This window comes from Bipolaris oryzae (assembly GCF_000523455.1).
Source record: "Bipolaris oryzae ATCC 44560 unplaced genomic scaffold scaffold_130, whole genome shotgun sequence".
Lineage (NCBI taxonomy): Eukaryota > Fungi > Ascomycota > Dothideomycetes > Pleosporales > Pleosporaceae > Bipolaris > Bipolaris oryzae.
In genome coordinates this window covers 47,921-66,511 of record NW_006911406.1, presented here as the reverse complement: position 1 = coordinate 66,511, position 18,591 = coordinate 47,921, and the positions used below count along the sequence as shown (strand labels likewise).

Sequence of the window (18,591 nt, the reverse complement as noted above, 5' to 3'; positions counted from 1 at the left end):
AATGAAAATTTCCTGTTTAAGCAGTTGCGCTCAGGTAGATAGCATGTATGAGACGATGATCCCTGATCATAGTCGGTGTGTTACAACATGCTCGACAACCACTTCGTTGTCTACGTAAGTATTGTCCCCACTGAAGTCGGTGTGCGAGGCATGTCACTGAACTGGGAATACATGGTCGGGCGGTGTGCAGTGGATGCATGAGGTGCCTTATGTTTTCCCCTTCACGTCTTGGTCGTCTACAACGTGGCTGTTTTGAGTTTCAGCTGAAGAGCATGTGATTTATTGGTTACCAGCGATGCCGACACAAGCGCCCGTATGCGGATTCTCTCGCCTCGAAGAAATGTAGAGGTGTTCACACACTTGGAATTCGTGGACCAATGTATTCTTAGAGTGATGTGATGAACTGCATATGGTGTGAAAATTGACTTCGGCTTGCACGATTAGATGAAACAGGGCGGACAGGGCGAGCTGGTTGGCTGGATACTACGCTAATTTACAACATCAAGCAGAAACCTTGACATCTGTAACGTTGAAAAAACAAATTGCAGAAAAAACAACATTGAGCGTAGCAATGTCGTCTCAGTCGCATGGTCAATCTCCAAAGAATTCACAGCTTCAATATCAACCTGAGAAACTACCAAACCAGCCTTGTATTCCCGTGAAGTCCAAGTCTAACACCCACCTACTTCCCACCTCTCCTCTTTGCAACCCAGTATTATCATTCCCTCCAACCCTCAAATTCCTATACCCCCATCCAACTCTCTCATTCCACCAGACCAAACATGCCTCCCCTCCCCTTCTCCTCGAGAGTACCCTGATATCACCCCTCGACCAACAAGGTCCTCACCACCACCATGCACCAACCACTCGCCACCACAACCGCCACACGCACAAAAGAATCTAAATTTTTCATGACCCAAGTTTAACAAGATAGAAGAAAGAAAACTCATCCTCTCAACTCTATCACCAACACAACCGAAAACGTGAAAGAGTAAACACAAAGCGCAAAAGCGATACCACGGCAAACATGTCCCACGAATCCGTCTGGTACTCGCGTCCCCGCACCTACGGTAAAGGATCAATCAGCTGGTACGCATCTCTCTCCCTTCCTTTCCCATCACGGTTCTCTTTCTCCCCAAGATTCTCGGCTTGGAAAAACCGAGGTGCTGATGGTGCGCGTGTTTTTTTTTAAAAAAAAACAGTGTCGTCACAGGCTCGAGGAAGAAATCCGGCATCATCCGCAAATACGGGCTCAACATGAGTCGCCAGGCTTTTCGGGAGAAGGCGCAGGATATTGGCTTTGTCAAGGTATGTTGTAGTGGTAAGACGATGGGGAGAGGGGGGAAAGAAGAAAAGCTGATGGGTTGTAGTATCGATGAGCTGGGATTGTAGGGAGACTAAGTGGTCATGATGGGGGAATGTGTGTGTGTGTGTATGAAAAGGTTGGGTGAAGAGAATTCATGGTTTCATTGGGAAAAAAGAGTGTACTATCTGTGTACATGGAGTGTATCCAGATAGACTTTCCATATCCGTGTTTATCCCTCAGTATACATATTCCATGTGTACATCCCTCCACCAGCCGATTTCTGTTCCGTCATATGTGAACTGTGTCCATGTAACATCCCAAGCTACATATAGCAATATCAGAAACTGGCGACATGTAATCTCTCGAATTCTTTCACAAGATCGCGGAGAGTGCGAAACTCGCGGAGGGGTCCGTTGGGATTTGTCAGGCCGACCAGTTGCTGCGTAGCCATATTGTTGATCTCAACAGTGTCAGGCGTGATGACTTCTTCCGTTTCTCCGTTGATCTGTGCAACAGACTTGAACAGACTGAAATCCCCAGAGATTCCGCTTGGTTCTTCGTAAAGCTTGTAAAAAGGCAGTCCAAGCTGTTTGTAGATCTTGGCATCCATCGGCTTCGCTGGAGGTGCTTGGCCAGTGACCTTTTTTGTACACTGCCGAATTGAGGATTTGCGCATTGAATACAGTGGTACATTTCCTCTCCCAGCGATCTCTAAGCCTGTCGGGAACGATGCCTTGCTCAATCTTTCTGCCAGCGGCAATGGCCATCTGCGTTAGCGGGCAATATCCCCTACCTCCACCGCGGAGGCGAAGCACCAGATGGATTGTGGTATTCTGCGTCACATCATCAGCGCTTATTCGTGTTTTCAAGCTGTGTTGCCATACGTGGGTGATCGCGTAATCTGCAAGTGTCCGTTCCTCTAATACCCATGTTAATCAAACTGTAGTTCTACAAACTCAAGTCTTTACTCATTCTTGAGTCCTGTCTTTCTGAATATAAGCCTTTGCTGATTGGACGGATAATCCAAATGATCCTGGATCCACAACATGAGCATTTCGATGGTGTCGGACGATTCAACATGTATTCTGATCGACTGTCCAATCATTGTTCTGACCCAGATGTGGGAACGGCCTGGAATATCCCTTGGATTTATGGAAATATTCAATGCGAATGGGGTAACCTCAAATTGAATACCACCTGCGGCATCCTTACCGGTAATCTGCGATGCCATCTAACCACATTTGCCCTGGCACGATAATGTAGTCTTGGAGAGGTATGCACTCGGAACCTTTGCCGTTAACCTCTGCCATTCGAGCCTGGAGGCGCAGTTTGGTGCCAGCGTCCTCTATCGCAGGCTCACCGGAAATGGCGTTGACGCTACCTACATAAATCTTGATCATGTATTTCGAGTTTGGTTCGCAACTGAAGTCAATCCATATGGCTTCGGACTCTCTAAAGTAAGTCAGTGCCTGTTTCATAAGCGTCTGATGCTGGTGCACTCACGGTATATGGGGAAAAACACGCCACCCTTGGCAGCTATGGCGGGCTCCATTTTGTTTCTGTAGTCGGCTACCGCTTTGATTGGGTATGCTCCCAGATCTGGCGGTAGTTTGGAGATTCGTTCGTTGTCTGGCACCCGGATGGTGTGTCGAAATGAGATGCGGAGTTTGTCATCCACGACTATCTCACTGCCTTTCAGTTCGCGCTCCAAGGAATCGGCCGACATTTTGGGGGAGATCTGTCGCCAATGCTAGGACAAGGGACTATGAAGGAGAGGTGACCACGACTAAATAGAAACGCAGGTCACAGCAAACAGACAGAAACAGAGGGCGCTCGAAAATGTTCCATAGTCACATGACACCGCATCACTCATCGCTCCTTTCACGTCTTTCCTCATCCTCACTCCAGCACAGCGAGAAAACTCTTCGAGCGAAATTCCCATTATTATGCATTTTCTATTTATATACCCCCTGCGCTATGCAAACAATACCCATACCCATACCCACTCCCCATCTATCACAACCTCCTTACTCACAACAACCCCCTCCCTACCTCTACGCCCCTCAAACTCCTCTCACAATCCCCACAATACCCCTTCACCCACTCTTCCACCTGGTTTCCCTTGCCCTGCTTCGCCGCGCTCTCGAGCAGCTTCCCGACTTTACTACACTTGTGCGTTTCGTCCAGAAGCCAATTTGCGTATTCGGCTTCTACTACTTCTTTTTCAATACGGTTGACGACACGCAGGGCGACGAGGAGGTCGTGACGGTGGGATCCTAGGTTTTGGCGTGTGCGGTGCAGACGCTGTGTGCTTTGTGTAGGAGTTTTGAAAAAGGTGTGGGAGGGGTTTGTGGAAAAGGGGTCATGGAGGAGCTTAGTGAAGGTTTGGTGGCTGCGACAGAAGTTAGCTCTAGTTTGTATATATCTGGAGAATATGGCTGTCGTACCATTTGTTGTCAGCATTGGGGACGGGCGCTGATATCTTGATGCTCGTAGCGTTCGGATTGAGGAATGCGTCTTCAATGTCGCGAATGTAGATTGAACGTGTCATGCTGGTTGATGGACCAACTCCTAGTCGCACCATATAGTTTGCAGCGCCTCGTTCGTGCCACCATGTCCAACTGTCTCGTGAAGTATAGAATAAATTTACTCCGCCGCTGAAGAGCAAGAGACCAAAGAGCAAGGTGTGTGCTGAAATGACCTTACCTAGCTCAGCGCCGATCGCCAGGATCCAGCTCATGACAGTTGAGATGAAACTGATGACAATGTTGCCAATGAGCTGCGCAACAAATGACCCCGTAGTTTGTGGTTGTAACTTGAACTTTCGAGGTCGGTTAGGTGGCGGAATGTCTTGCGCCTCCAGCTGTACAGCTTGCGTTTGCGCACCAATCTGGCCAAAGATATTGACAACCTTGTTGGTATTCCTATTATGGCCAAGCCTCGCGACCTGGTCATTGACCACATCCACAAGATCTTGTGCCTCAAGCTCCAGGTCCTGTAAAGCCTGGCGCTCGATAAGCTTCTTCGCGAACCGTGGGTTGCGTTTCCAGTCCACTTTTGTATGGATAGCGAGCTTACATCGTGCTTTCGAGACGTGCGTGACGACAATCTTACTGACCAATACAAAGCGCTCGTGACCAGGCAGATACCAGGGGGTCTTCCGGTCAGATACAACGTAGCAGAGGTGATCGTTGAGCACTTCTATTACTTGGTAGTCGTTTATGACAACGGCTCCATTCTTGCCTGGCTGTGCAATCTCATACTCAAAGTCTCTTCGCTGGAGGCTCTTGTCACCTACGGTCCATGGCCCCTGCACAACGCGCGATGCTCTTCGTTCGCGGTATAATAGTTGGAAAACAGCGCTCTTGTCACCAAAAAGGATATGGAACAACCCCTTTGGACTAATTTCGTATTCCTTCTCCACTGCCACCTGCATCATGCCAGCCGGAGAAAATATTACGGGCTGACTAGGCAACTTGAACTTGGTAGCATTTCTGTTGATATTTGCACCAGATGGTCCAAACAAGTTGCCGTCGATACGCAGAATCGTTTTCATGTTCTTCCCACCATATCCTGGATCAACAGGCGTGTCTGGAGCAACGTCTTCCCAACCTTCTTCAGCCGCTGAGTACTGACCCTCATCAGTTTCCATCTTAAGCAGCTTCTTCACTGTTTCTTCAAGGCTATGCTCGCCTGAGGCTGCATTGCGAACGAGGAAATTTAGGCGTCGCAAAAGCAACCTCAAAGGCTCGAGGAAGGTCTTGACGGTGAGCCTGGTAGCGCCGTCTTGCCTTGCACCAGGTTTGAAATGGAGGAACAAGAAATCGCAGTCTCTGCCAGGTGCAGCAGTCACTTCATCAACTGAGGACATGCTGATACCAGTTACGAGAACAAGACCGAGATGGTTGCTGTAAAAGTAGATGTTCTTGGTTGTGAGATAGACACGACCCGGAAACTCTTGCAGGTCTGTTGGGTTCCATACTGCACGGAACACCAGAACTACTTTCTCTGACCGTGGTACTGTAGGGAACAGTATACGAAATTGTGCATCTTGCATACGTAGAGCGAGAGGATAAGAGCTTGGGAATTCATCTTCATCCACCACATCCCGGTTGGGAGCAGCGGCCATAACACTACCCACACTAGCTGATTTGCGATGGACTACACTGGCCGGAGCTGCTGATGCGCCTCCTACTCCGGCTTTCTTGTCATCAGGCATGAAGCCAGAAGAAGGATTTGGGGAACCTGGAGGTCCGATACGGGTGCTGGATTCCTCTTCGCCTAGAATATTAACATAACCCCAATTAACTGAGCCCCATAAGTTGGCCATTAGTCCACCAGGCATGTTGCCCGAACGACCAGTGCCAAGACCACGTTCGCCGCTCACAGCAACTGCAGCTTTGCTAAGGTTTGTTGGTGCTGGTGGACCGGCAAGTGTTGAAGGGGCAAGTGTCGTATGAGGGAGCGTCTGGCCCATGACGAGCCGAGTATCGGGAAGTCCGACTGCAGGTGCTGTAATTTGTCCACCTTGAACAAGATTATGACTAGCTGAAGCAAGACTGGCAGATATAAGGCTGGCAATGCCGCCACTTGCAGAAGAAGGATTGTTTCCGCTAAGCTGGGGGCCGACTGTTGATTTTCGAGTAAGGTCAAGCTTCTCCATAATCCGGGCAGTGTGGTCGCGACGAGCGCCATCACCTTCGAGCCCAGTAGCACGCCTGGTCACATCAAAGCTTCCACGTACCGCGAGGCCATCGGCACCTGGAGGACCAAGAGTGTCAGAGCGGTCCGTGTTGGCAGTGTCGTCACCAGGAATACCCACATTGCCTTCAGAAGTCTTTGCGGCGAATTCGGGGGCTACAGGCGGGCTGATGGAGAATGCGGCATCGATGGAGCCAGCACCAGACAGGTCTTTGGATGTATCTTCCAGCGCCTTGCGCTTGGCAACCTCAAAGGCAGAAATCCATTCGGTTATGTCGTTTTGCGTCTCAGCTTGCAGGAGGATGGTGGTGTCCTTTGTCTTTACTTCAAAGCAGAAGCGTCGCTCCTCTGCAAATGCAGGCCGAATACCGCAGAGCAACACGCCAATCTTCTCAGATTCTTCGACAGCACCGGATCGCGTTCCTTGTGTTAGCCAACCGAAGATGCCATTCTTGACAAAGAACCACCGCCTGACCCAGTAAGTCCTAGCAGGTTTGCCCGTGATTGTGCGCTGGAACAGCCAGCCCTGCTTCTCTGCCTTTTCGTTTCCGGGATCTGGTTTCGCTGGCGATTGCAAATTGGCAGTCGAGGTTGCTGTGCCGAGGTAGGGAACAGTCGAAGCAGCGTATGAATCCAGATCTCGCGACGGTCGTGAGTTTACTTCAGCAGCGACCTCGATCTGCTGTCGCGCAAGATGCAGTTCTCTCTTGAAGACACGCTCGCCATTTTCCATTTCCTTGCTCCAGCCGCGTACGCGCTCAACATCCGATGTCCAATTGGCGAAGCCCTTTGCAGACGATTCGGTTCCCGACTTCATTTCACGCCACTGCTCATGCACAATCTTGACGAGTAATTTGTCCAGAGTCAAGCGCACCTGAGGCGCCAAGACACAGAAGTTCATGCTGGCTTGGAGGTATGCCCTTCGAGCCTCGTGCAGCTGGAAAGCATCCTCTCTCAGTGACGAAGCCTCCTTTGACTTGATCTGTCCTGCATACCGTGCGATGGCTAAATCAAAGATGCGCTGGGTGGAGTCTAGATTCTTGCGGGCTTCCTTCAACACGCGCAAGTCATTGGAGAGGAAGGCTCGCAATGGCTCGCACATGGTCGTCTCGGCGCGCTTCATACATCGCAGCGCGCTGTTCCAATATTCGCGCGCCCCCTCGCCAAAGCGCTTGAGGGCCAGGACTGTGTAGTCATGGTCGACGACGGCTTCAGAGAGCTGCAGCGGCGGATGTGAAGTTTGAACATATGTATCTACAAGAGCATGCATATTGCTGCATTCGGTTGCAAGCCTCGAGGTGGCGCGGACAAAGGAGTCGAGCCATCTTTCTATAAGTTCGATCTGGTCGCCGTAGTGCACAGCGGTTGCGCGGAAGGTGGGTGAGTCGAGAGCGGCCTCTTTAATTACTACTGGTCTGCACGCTGTGAGTATAATAGGGGGCCCATGGAGCCTTTCGCAACATACATCAAGTCCAGTGGCCTTGATACCGGCTCTACGCTGAGCTGTGGTGGCTCCTCCTCAGCCATGGGTGCGGGCGCTTCCGCTTATAAAAAAGAAGATTACGGAGACAGGTATCTACAAAAGGCCGGGGCAAAAGTAAACATGGAGGCTATAATACATGGCCAAAAGTCATGAAGGGGGAACAGTGTCGCGTGGTGCTGCTTGTCCTGATCATGCATGGGCCCGACCCTGGGTTCCCTTAGGATGCGGCCGTGGGTAGTCACTGCCGCGGCCAACGTCAGGGTTCACGCGCTAGCACCTGCTCCACCAAAATTTTGTGACCAAGCAAGCCACTCCACCAACACCGACATCAACCTCGAGCCACACCACATGGCGGCCACAAAGGACAAGACCACCGCTGGCCGTGCCAAGCGCGAGCTCAACAGCGCCATTGAGCCGCCAGCTAAAAAAGTGAAGCTGCTCGACAACACCGACGACGAAGGCTCCGACAGCGACGACGGCCAGGCATCGCTCAAGATTAACGAAGACTATGCGCGCCGATTCGAGCACAACAAGAAGCGCGCCGAGCAGTTCAGACGTATGCTGATACCTTATCCATTGCCATTCCACCGCTAACTGAATACAGTTGAGGAAAAGTACGGCAAAGACAAGGCCTTCGCCAACGGCGACGATGACGAGTCGGAAGACTCTGAGGAGGGTGTAGAAGAAGACGATACAGCTGATCTGCTCGACGAAGACCTCGATGAACAAGTCAATGCCACTCTCCAGGCTCTGCGCGCAAAAGACCCCCGCATTTACAACAAGGAAGTCAAGTTCTACCGCGATCCCGAAGAGGGCAACGATGGCGCAGAAGACAAGGAAAAAGAAAAACCAATGACACTCAGAGACTACCATACTAAGAACCTCCTCGAGGGCAAACTCACGGTTGATGAAGAGGAGGATGCGCCACCAAAGACATATGCGCAAGAGCAGGAAGAGGCCCGCCAGGACCTCGTCAAGGCTCTAGATGCTGCTGCTGATGGTGAAGACGACGATGACTTTATTGTCGCCAAGGAGAAGCCCGAGAAGCCCAAGGACGACCGACCCAAGATTACAGCAGAGGATGTTGAGAAGGCCGACCAAGACCCAGAAACCTTCCTGTCTAACTTCATGGCTTCCCGCGCCTGGGTGCCCACCAAGTCTGCCCGTTTCCAACCGCTCGAGTCAGATGACGAAGATGAGGACGCCGCTGCCGACGAATGGGAGAACTCGTACAACCTATACTTTGAGGACACTACCGGTGCGAACGAGAAGATTATGACATATGCTCGTGACGCTGTAGCAAGCACTACAGTGCGTCGAGACGAAAAGAGCGGCCGAAGAAAGGCTCGCGAGGCTGCGCGGGCTAAGCGCGAGGCTGAGAAGAGGGAGAAGGAGCAGGAGCTTGCACGATTGCGCAAGCTCAAGGTTGAAGAGATGGAGAATAAGGTCAAGCAGATTCGCAAGATAGGAGGACTGAGCGGCAGAGATTTCAATATCGATGAGTGGAAAGACGTGCTAGAGGCAGACTGGTCAGATGAGCAGTGGGATGCCGAGATGCAGAAGCGCTTTGGAGATGCCTACTACGGAGAAGAAGAAGATGGCAAGAAGAGCAAGAAGCCAAAGAAGCCCAAGTTTGACGACGACATTGACATCAAGGACCTGGTCCCTGACTTCAAGGATGACGAGGAAGAAGAGCGACCGAACCTATCCTCCGACGATGAAATGCCCGACGCTGGCGCCGATGAAGAAGACGACGACGAAGATGATGACGATGTAGAAGACCCAACAACCGGCACCTCCACCAAGAAATCCTCCAAGAAACTCAAGCAAGAGCGTGCAGAAGCAAAATCAACAGCGCGCCGCGACCGCCGCCTAATCGAGAACCTCGTCAACCAAAACCTCGAATACGAAGCCGCCCTCGCCGCCAAACCCTCCAAAGCAGCCTCCCGCTTTCGCTACCGCGAAACATCACCTACATCCTTTGGCCTCACCGCCCGCGACATCCTCCTCGCCGACGATAAAGCCCTCAACGAATTTGCGGGCCTCAAGAAACTAGCCACCTTCCGTGACCCGGTCAAGAAAAAGAAGGACAAGAAGTTCTTGAGCAAGAAGGCGAGGATTAGGCAGTGGCGCAAGGATACGTTTGGTGATGCTGAGGGACCGAAAGGTGGGTTTGAGACGCTTGTTGGTGAGGAGACTGCGGCGCCGAATGGCGATGGTGAGGTCAAGCAGGAGAAGAAGAAGAAGGAAGAGAGTGAGGGGAATATTGTGGAAGGGGAGAAGAAAAAGAAGAAGAGGAGTCGTAAGAGGAAGCTTGCTCCGGTTGAGCTTTAGACTCACTCTGTTTCTTCTGTTCTTTTCTCAATGCATTCATTCGTGGTGTATGTTGGGTGGGTGGATTCTCACTTAGATACCAACAGAGTATTTGTTTAGTGACTTCCTATGCGAAGAATAAAAAAAGTTTCCACTACACCAACATTTCACTTGATACACGTACATATTTTCCCAAACAGAAATCACTTCACTCTGGTCCCGGATATGAACAATGGAATGGTGTTTTTTTCTATTGATAAGCTATTTCTTCCGCCTAGCAAGCGTCTGCTGGTCCATCTACTACATGTCACAAATCCAGCAGGCCTCAGCTCTTTCCTCGTACCCCATTCGGAAGGTATTATATATCATAGAAAAACAATGGAACTATCGAAAGCCGCAACCCGCGACCAAAGCACTGCATTGGACCGCCCGACGCCAATCGACTCGGCATGGATTTTTGTCCATTTTAAGGAGAGGAGTTTTGGTGTGCCACTGTAACCGTGATATCAGACGGAGAAACGGACGTGTTGGGTATGGTGATGTCGCACAGCCATGGCACAGAGAGCCAAAAGCGACTACTGGTCGTCAGCGTCGTCAGGCTGGTCAAAGAGAAAGTTGGCGGCCAGCTCCTCGTTCTTGTCACACGCAAAATATGCCTGGATAACCAGATCACGCTCGAACCCAAGGCGACACAGGCGCTCAATAGCCTCGCGCTCCTCCTCCGTGACGGAGATGGCCTGGGCGCCCGGTGGCAGCGGCGCATCCTCATCTGCGTCCTCGGCAAGCAATTGCAGGAACTGCTCCGGGTTGGATGCTATCATCTGAGCCAACTGGGGGTTACCAGCGCCGACTTGTTGCAGGATGGGCTCAAGCATTTGGGGCTGCTGTTGCACCACCTGTCGTAGCTGCTGGAACTGGGGGTTGTTGCGCAAGAAGTCGAGAGAGTTGGCGTTGAGAGCACCGGCGCCAGCACCTCCAGTACCACCAGAGCGAGCACCGCCAGCACCACCTCGGTTTTGGGCAGCGGCGGCAGCCTCGAACAGATTCATGGGTTCATCGCCTCCAGACGAAGGGTTAGCTTGCGCAGTCGAACCCGCATTTCCGCCAGCAGGCGTAGGCGAGTTGGGTGCACGGGCTTGTGTTTGTTGCGCCTGCTCCTGTAGTGCGCTCTCGGGAATGCCCTAGACGAAGGTTAGAATAAACTTAACCAAGGTGGAACGCCACTCGGCTTACCGTCAGCAGGTACTCAACCGCGCGGTCGGGGTTGAAGAAGGCGGCGCGCATGGCGCGGTCAATGTCAGCCCTCGCAAAACCCATGCTCTCCATGTTGGCAATAGCGGCCTCACGCTCGCCACCCATGGTCAGGGCCGATGGGTCATTGAAGCGCTCGCCCGATGCCTGCGCAGGCGCGGGAGAAGGTGTAGCGGGGGCGTTTTGCGTGGTTGATGATTGAGTAGGAGCTTGGGGAGCTGAAGGTGTTTGGGCTGGTGCGGGAGCAGGTGTTGAAGGCGCAGCTCTACTTGAGGATGCAGCAGGAGCGGCCTTTGGCTTGGAGACCATGCAGACAATGAAGCCCTTCTCCTCGATGTTGTACGACTCGACCGTGTTGGCATCCTGGAGGATCTTGCCTGTTTGTTTGTATGTATCAGCGATCGCGGTGGCCACAGGCATGGGAGCAAGCTGTGCAAGCTTACCGGAGTAGATGAGCTTTTGCTGAGGGACTTCCCAGCCCTTTTCTGCTTGGATCTTGGACTTGAGAGCGCCAATCTGGTGAATGTGTCAGCTGGGCCAGGGCCAGGGCTATGTGCAAGGCGTGGCGGGCGCCGCATACCGTTTCTGAAGGCTCGGCCTCAATGACGAACTTGTTCTGCTTCAGGTCCTGCACGGGCGTCAACTAGGGCTCTCGGGCACCGCTGGCTCGAGAAGACGCGTACCTTGAATGTGATCTTCATCTTGGCGGTTGGTGCGTGGGTGGTTGAAGATGGCGCTGGGGGTGGGCGGGGTGCTCTTGTAGGTGAGGTGGGGATGATGAAGTTGGTCTTGGCGCGATGGCGCAGTGGAAGGCCGTCGTGGTGGCAGGCAGAGGGCGATGGCAAAGGTAGAGCGGCTGGCAGAAGGGAAGCGGGCTGCACGTCGGCTATGTATCCAAGCTACAGGCGTTTGTGCTTGGTCGATGGTCTGCTTGCGAAGGTAATAGAAGTGTGCTGCGCTGGTTAGGCAGAATCTCTCGTCGTCAACCAGCTTAGTGGGGACCCTCTTTGACAGACAGACACAGACACGGACACATAGGTGCACCGCCACAGTTCGCCGCGGTGATAAGTGGCGCAGCGCTAAGAGGGCATTCCTGAGGCGCGTACAGCGTAAGTAGTATAGTGATAGCAATAGCAGTAGCAATAGCAATAGCCTGCAGTACTAAGAACACATGCGATCGACGGGGCGAATAGGTACATAGGTGGCTCACGTGATGGCGAGTCACTGGCCTTTGCATAGTACAAACCTACGACTCGTACTAGCATACAGCACCCACACCCATGTACATATCCACCATGTACATGTGTTTGTAATACACATGTACTGACTTTCCACCCCTCCAACGGCCAGAACGGCCTGCCCGCCCGGCAGTGACGCAACAGCAGACAGAATGGCCCGCGTCCTCATCTCTACCCCGGCCTAGCGCTGCTGGCATCCGTCCAGCGTCCGCTGTCCCCCGGCGCGCATCCACCATAGCACGCGTCAACACCACTCCAAAAACTCGCCCGACGGTTGTCATCACACATCAAATCGACCTTTCAGCGACTGCACGTCCGCCGCATCGTCTTTTTTTGTTTCAATCGCCCATGAGTCGCCCTAGACCGTCATGAGGCGAGAATGTTGTTTCACGGACTCGCCACGCCCGTAGTGCGACTTTCGCCAATTGCATGTGCTGTCATGGCTGCACCGCACGCTGCACCACCCAAGGCACGCTATCGACGGTCCTACTTACCTACTTACATGCCTGTCCCCCATCTCGCGCATCGCGCCCTGCTTGCTAAGTACACAGTTCATGTACGTACAGGCTGGCTGCGGCAGTTCGTCATTGAACAAGGCTCATCCGCCCTGCCCTGCCCTGCCCTGCCTTGCCCTTCAGGGTTGTTTGTTGTGCTTTTGCCGAAAACAAGGCCAAAACAACGCGTGAGGAAATGAAGGGCTAAACTTACCGCAGCTCCACACTACAGACTATGACAGCTAGGCCCTGGCACCGTTTCCACCGCCCTACAACCCTTCAGCTGCCTGTCCATCTCGGCTTTCCATTGGTCGCTGCCCCTCGTGTTTCGAAAAGACAAACCGTTTTCCTTTTCGCCTCAGGTGCAGCCCAAGGGTTGCCAGCCTGATTCAGATGATCCTCGTGTGCCCTTCACCGCCCAGGGACAACTGGCTGTAGTCGATAATGTTAAAGTTGCGCGGATGCGGACGTGCTTCAGGTCCCGGTAATCATGCGTCCTGGCGTCGTGGTGCTGTGTAATGTTCGCTCGATATATGCCTGTCTTCGCCTAAACATGCTAGTAAGGGTTTCCCCGTCCGTCCTACGCGTGTTACAGGCCTGCCCACGAAACAATGGGCCACCCACATCCGCCTTCTGCACCGGCTCTGAATTTATTATTACTTCTTGTCCCTCCCCACACCCTTCCCTACCTTCTCTACGCCGTCAGCTTGTCCTGCATTCGCCCCTGTGGCTCTCAGCCAGTCGCCAACCATACCCTCATTCTTGTCCTTCATCACTCTCTCTAGTCTCACCACCCCGACCACCCATCTCTACGGACACTCGCCATATCCGGCCTAGACCCGTGTCAGCTACGGCCCATAAACGGTTCACCCAGTTATAGTACCTGCACCTATACAGCCGCATCATTTCCTCGAACGCGTTTACCTCCGCGCCTGCTGTTTCGCGCCTCCCCACAGCAACAAGACTGGGGGGCTTTTTGTATCTCATCCTGACAGTTCCACTTACATTGCCGCATCCTCCTCGCTTCCCCCAAAGAGGACGACCGCCAATCGACAACCATTTCTTTTTCTGGGCAAGCTGGTGCTATATTATCATCCTACTTGCTGCTGTGTTGATATCTACCCTGCTGCAAGATCCTGCAAACCCTTTGTCGACCATTCCTCCGAAGCCTTCCGAGGCCGCTTGCCCGTACCTCGATAGTACTTGCAAGTCCTTCCGGACCAAGGCCTACTTCTTCTATCAGTCATGCTACAGTCTCGAAAATTCTACCTTGCGCTTGTCGGTGTTGTTGCCTGGTCAAGTACAACAGTGGACGCAGTCTTGTCTATATTGGAGGCGGCATCCTTGTCATCTACTTACTCTTCCGTGGCCAGCATCGCTGCCACGGCAGGCACGCTCGATCTCGTCTCCCTTGGCTGCGTTGGTTTCTATACTCTCCACAATGTCGGGAATATACGTGGCGCATTGGAGCAACCAGGAAAAGCAAGAACGGCTCTCATAGCCATCAGCATTCTACTGTCAAGTGTGGCATTGATCCTATCACTCGTATTGATCATCGTGATCAAGTCGAAATGGGAAGAGATCACTGCTGCCCCTCCAGTTGCACCCGTCTCAAACTGGAGCAGCCATGTCTCTGCACAAATAGCGTTATGGATCATCTCATGCGCCAGTCAAGTCATCCTGTACACTTCCCCTCTGTGGAATCGTAAGGCTCCAAAAGTTCAAACTGTCGTTACGTCCGGCCCTCGCGACTCCGTCATAAGTGAACTGCGAACACACCGCCCCAGCGACTTGTTCTTGGGCAAAGCCGTCGAGCCGTCATCGCCACTGGCTGCTCACCACCGTCCAGAGGCTATGGGATCACTGCCTTCGCCTACCCTATCTATTCAGTCGTCGAAGTCACTTAAATCATTCCGAGAATCGCTTCGTCATGTGGTGCGACCCGTTACATCGCGCACTACTCTGATCAGCCAGCGATCGTTTAGCCGAGATGGAGCACCTAGCATTTACTCAAATCGGCAATCCTCGGATACTATCTCACACTCGGACGGATTCGATAGCTGGGATACTAGTGGCGTAATCATTCCAACACGCGACGTTGTCCTGCAGCAAACGATGTCATACAAGGGCACAACGTTGGAGCCCATTCCTGGAAGCCGACCAAACTCATTTGGTCGGGCCCTGGACGGTTCTTTTCTTTCCGAGCTTCCGGAGGAAGATGACGAAGAATTGTGCCCGCCTCCCAGGATGATGCCAGACGTCTCTCGACCACCTAGCCCTGCCGTCAGTGAAGCTCATATCCATCCGCTGTTTAGGTCGGAAAGTCCATCTGGGCTACCACCTCCAGCCGCTACGCCAGGCACTAGCATCATGGCTAGCCCTTATTCGAACCAGGCGATTGCATGCCCTCCACGATCGTTCAGCCGGATGAGATCAAGTAGCCAACTGAGCCAGACGAACACGATCAATAGTCTTCACCATACCAGGAGCTTTACCCGCGATCGCCCAGGAAGTGTAGGGTCCAAGTCAAGGAGCCCTTCACCTCCAAGCCGCGCGATTACACCTCCGATTCCCGATTTTGTGTTGAACACTTCTCCTCGAACTAGCATCAACGGCTCTCGAAGAGTCAACCTACAATATTCTCCCGACCGATAAAGGTCTGCATCTAGTCACGAATCGATTCTACGGTTATTGAAATGATGCAGTACTTTGGTCAACCATTTCACGTTTTCTATGCTTGTATGATACGATTCCCCCCCCCCCAAATTCCCTGTATTCATTTCTTCAAATGCTTTTCTCTGTTTTGCGAGCTCTCGCCCGAATGGCTTGATCGAGCTTTCAGCGTTTTCCTCAGTTTGTCCCTCATTATTAGGGCTCCAGCATATGGACTGTTGAGCAGAACCTCACAAGTAAAGAATATTTTTATTACTATTATTATTATTATTATTATTATTATTATCATAGTTTACCTTATTTTTATTTTAGTCATGGCGGGAACACTGGAAAGACGAACCAAGACAAAAGCTATTTAGAGGCTCTTTTATGGCCTTAGTTGTTTCAAGAATTGAAATCTTGAACACCTTTACCAAAATACCAAAGATACGTAATACCTTATCTCCAGAACAAAAAGATCTTCAAATCCGCAGACAACCTCTCTTTTTTTTCTTAGTGCCTAACAGTCCATCGCTTCTTGCTACACGGACAGACTATTTTTTTTTCAGCAAGCGTACCGAGTTCTTTTTTAGGTCTTTGAGGGTTTTCCATTAAAAAGATCTAGACCTTTTTTACTTTATTTTCCATTTGCTGCCAAATATTTTAGCACGAGTCAGTTTATCATATCCCGTTTCGGCCGCCCTTCCGTCCTTTTTTTTTGTTTGTGAAAGACAAGCACAACTATTAAAAAAAACTTGGTAAACTCTGGGCCGATCCTATAAACCATCAAAGTAGTAAAGGAAAGTCGATCTTCGCCCATTTGGGTGCACGGTCAAATACACGTATGCTACTCTTTATTTGCCGGCACGTTTCAATATCAATCGTGGTGGTGTATATGTGGACTTGTGTATGAACTGGGGTGGGGATGTCTCGAATGCGGACTACGAACATGGGGTTGTTGCGGCTGTCGCACGTAAGGGAGGAACGTTGGCAGGTTGGATCGATCGTCTTTTTTGTGTGTGTATGTGTGTGTGTGTGTGTGTGTGTGTGCGTGTGCGTGTGTGGCATCTTGACAGCAAGGGGAAGACTACAAATGCAGGGTCCGCTCGTATTCGCGATGAAAATTTAACCTTTGTTTATGGTGTAAAAGGTTTAAAAGAAAGAAGACTAGTTGTACGGCGGATACGGGTATTCTTGCCATACATGGGCGACGCGATGATATGGTGTGTGGGGCTGTTTTGATACGTTTCCTGCAGAGAGTTCCTTTTCTTTGGGCAGACAGGCATCATGCTTTTTCTTCCCCCTTTGCTCGTCTTGCGCCTTCCCGGCCTCCACACCCGCGCTGAAGGGGATAAGAATAACAGCACCACGGAAAAGAAATAAAGTTTGTCTTGCTATACCTGTTGACAAAGAGGATGGGGCTGGGGTAGGCGTCCTCACCTTGCGAGTTTTGTAGAACAAAGGTTGTCAGGACTGAAACGCCGCTTCTTTCCCCAAAAAAGGCCTGTTTGAATACTAGGACGGATGTGTTTGTATCCCTCTTTTTGTCACTTGCAAGAAGGAGCATATTGATATACGTATATGTTTGTGTGGGGGGGGGAGACTACAGGACGCCTGTTCCAAAAAGCGAGGTTCGCATGTAGTTCATCGCTAGACGGGTAGATGGCAACAAAGCAAAGCAAAAAAAGTGGAAACAAAGAAAAGGAATACCTGACTCTCGTTGGCGAACAAAGAAGCGTACGATTCTTACTTACTCGATGAACGCCCTTCATCACGAGACCCCTACTTTACACATGAATAGCTGACAGGCGAGAGAAAGGGGTTCGCCATCCCCACAAAAACCTCCCATAAAAAGCCCCCCATCGTTCCTATCAATAAAGCCTCCTACTACTTCTCAACCACCCTTCTTTTCTCTCTCTCTCTCTCCCTCTCTCCCGCCATTCTCAAATACACTTATTCTGGAGAAACTTCATTTTAGGCGCCGTGGATGTTTAAAAAAAAACCCCCTCTCCTATGTAATTGCATAGTACCGGTTGCCCCAATGCTGTGCATGCGAACAAATGGCATGCATATCGATGGTGGTGACGATTCGGGAGGATCGTCCCGCCCTAGGTTAGCCGGGGGCTGGCTGGCTGACTGCTCTGCGCGCGCGCGGGCTAATGACGTGCGACGTGAAACCTGTATGAAGCAACTAGGGAAAGCTTCCAGAAGCACTGGGCAACACACACCCACACATGCGTCTTTTTTTATTTATCTATTTTTTTTGTGTAAACGCTACGGCAGAGACTGTAGATGGCAAGTATATATACATGTGTACAGAGAGATATGGATGGAGGTGAGGTGAGGTGACATTTTTCCAAGGGTCCAGCAGGTTGTTTATTATTCGGATCATCTGTTTTTGGGTAAGGGGCGAAAGGTTGCAATGCATGTTAATTAGGGACTTTGCCCTTCTCGGGGGGAGGAAGCTATTGGCGCAAGCACTGGGAGGCTTTGCGGTTGTCGACTGACAATTGCATCTGGGGGAGGGAGCAAGAGTGTATAGTGCATAGCACCTACTTTTCAAGTATGCAACAGTTGGTTGTTATGTAGTGGTGATGACAAGTTGACTGTATGTTGCCAAAGTTGGCCACAGTTGTTGGCTGCGGGCGGCTACGCAAAAGGGAAAAGCGCGCTGTCATTCGTGGGAAGCATTCTCAAAGTGGTTTGGCGCCAGCAAGCCAGACCAAGGATCTCACAAGAGCTTCATCTTCATGCGCCGGAGTCAACGCCGTTGCTGCCACTCCTTCGACGAGGCTTCTAGGACCTGCTGTACAAGCTGCTGCTGCTTCTTCCGTCTTTTCCTTTGCCCCCGGTGTTTACACATCTTCTGTTCGTCTGGGGCGCTTCGACTGCAACTCGGCCACACGGAGCATTTCGTTTTGCAAGGTAGTCTGCTACTCTTGCCCTCCATCTTTGCTCTTCTCGACGAGAAAATCGCGTTTGAGGGTGGACCAGAGGTTGCTATCCTGTCCTGTTGCTGTTCCATGTATTTCCGGTCTAGTGACTCGGGTTTCGCATTCCGTTATTGAGCAAGTCACGGTGGTACCTGGAGCCAGACTGGTACACGGTAAGTACCTTCTCATCTTTCACCACGTAGCATTTGTAAATCTACCT

General features: G+C 51.4%; 7 protein-coding genes across 7 annotated transcripts; 3 read left to right on the top strand and 4 right to left on the bottom strand.

The window, feature by feature from the left end:
• Positions 1 to 1,027: 1,027 nt before the first annotated feature.
• Positions 1,028 to 1,379, top strand: COCMIDRAFT_7668 (uncharacterized protein; the record flags this gene model as incomplete). Its single annotated transcript, XM_007692465.1, has 3 exons — positions 1,028 to 1,089; positions 1,203 to 1,308; positions 1,371 to 1,379. 3 exons carry the CDS (start codon positions 1,028 to 1,030, stop codon positions 1,377 to 1,379), a joined length of 177 nt encoding a protein of 58 aa, XP_007690655.1.
• A 264-nt stretch (positions 1,380 to 1,643) lies between these two features.
• On the bottom strand, positions 1,644 to 3,032 carry COCMIDRAFT_39180 (uncharacterized protein; the record flags this gene model as incomplete). Its single annotated transcript, XM_007692473.1, has 5 exons — positions 1,644 to 1,919; positions 1,960 to 2,095; positions 2,275 to 2,415; positions 2,519 to 2,756; positions 2,810 to 3,032. 5 exons carry the CDS (start codon positions 3,030 to 3,032, stop codon positions 1,644 to 1,646), a joined length of 1,014 nt encoding a protein of 337 aa, XP_007690663.1.
• Positions 3,033 to 3,337: 305 nt separating this feature from the next.
• On the bottom strand, positions 3,338 to 7,534 carry COCMIDRAFT_7665 (uncharacterized protein; the record flags this gene model as incomplete). Its single annotated transcript, XM_007692464.1, has 3 exons — positions 3,338 to 3,698; positions 3,754 to 7,422; positions 7,473 to 7,534. 3 exons carry the CDS (start codon positions 7,532 to 7,534, stop codon positions 3,338 to 3,340), a joined length of 4,092 nt encoding a protein of 1,363 aa, XP_007690654.1.
• A 304-nt stretch (positions 7,535 to 7,838) lies between these two features.
• Positions 7,839 to 9,824, top strand: COCMIDRAFT_7664 (uncharacterized protein; the record flags this gene model as incomplete). Its single annotated transcript, XM_007692463.1, has 2 exons — positions 7,839 to 8,046; positions 8,095 to 9,824. The coding sequence occupies 2 exons, from the start codon at positions 7,839 to 7,841 to the stop codon at positions 9,822 to 9,824; spliced, it is 1,938 nt and encodes a 645-aa protein (XP_007690653.1).
• Positions 9,825 to 10,378: 554 nt separating this feature from the next.
• COCMIDRAFT_7663 (uncharacterized protein) lies at positions 10,379 to 11,755 on the bottom strand (the record flags this gene model as incomplete). The annotated part of the gene is made up of 5 exons (XM_007692462.1): positions 10,379 to 10,984; positions 11,037 to 11,431; positions 11,498 to 11,570; positions 11,635 to 11,682; positions 11,738 to 11,755. 5 exons carry the CDS (start codon positions 11,753 to 11,755, stop codon positions 10,379 to 10,381), a joined length of 1,140 nt encoding a protein of 379 aa, XP_007690652.1.
• A 2,276-nt stretch (positions 11,756 to 14,031) lies between these two features.
• On the top strand, positions 14,032 to 15,441 carry COCMIDRAFT_28617 (uncharacterized protein; the record flags this gene model as incomplete). The annotated part of the gene is made up of 1 exon (XM_007692469.1): positions 14,032 to 15,441. The coding sequence occupies one exon, from the start codon at positions 14,032 to 14,034 to the stop codon at positions 15,439 to 15,441; it is 1,410 nt and encodes a 469-aa protein (XP_007690659.1).
• Positions 15,442 to 16,224: 783 nt separating this feature from the next.
• Positions 16,225 to 17,005, bottom strand: COCMIDRAFT_28616 (uncharacterized protein; the record flags this gene model as incomplete). The annotated part of the gene is made up of 3 exons (XM_007692468.1): positions 16,225 to 16,446; positions 16,642 to 16,780; positions 16,839 to 17,005. 3 exons carry the CDS (start codon positions 17,003 to 17,005, stop codon positions 16,225 to 16,227), a joined length of 528 nt encoding a protein of 175 aa, XP_007690658.1.
• Between the last annotated feature and the right edge of the window lie 1,586 nt (positions 17,006 to 18,591).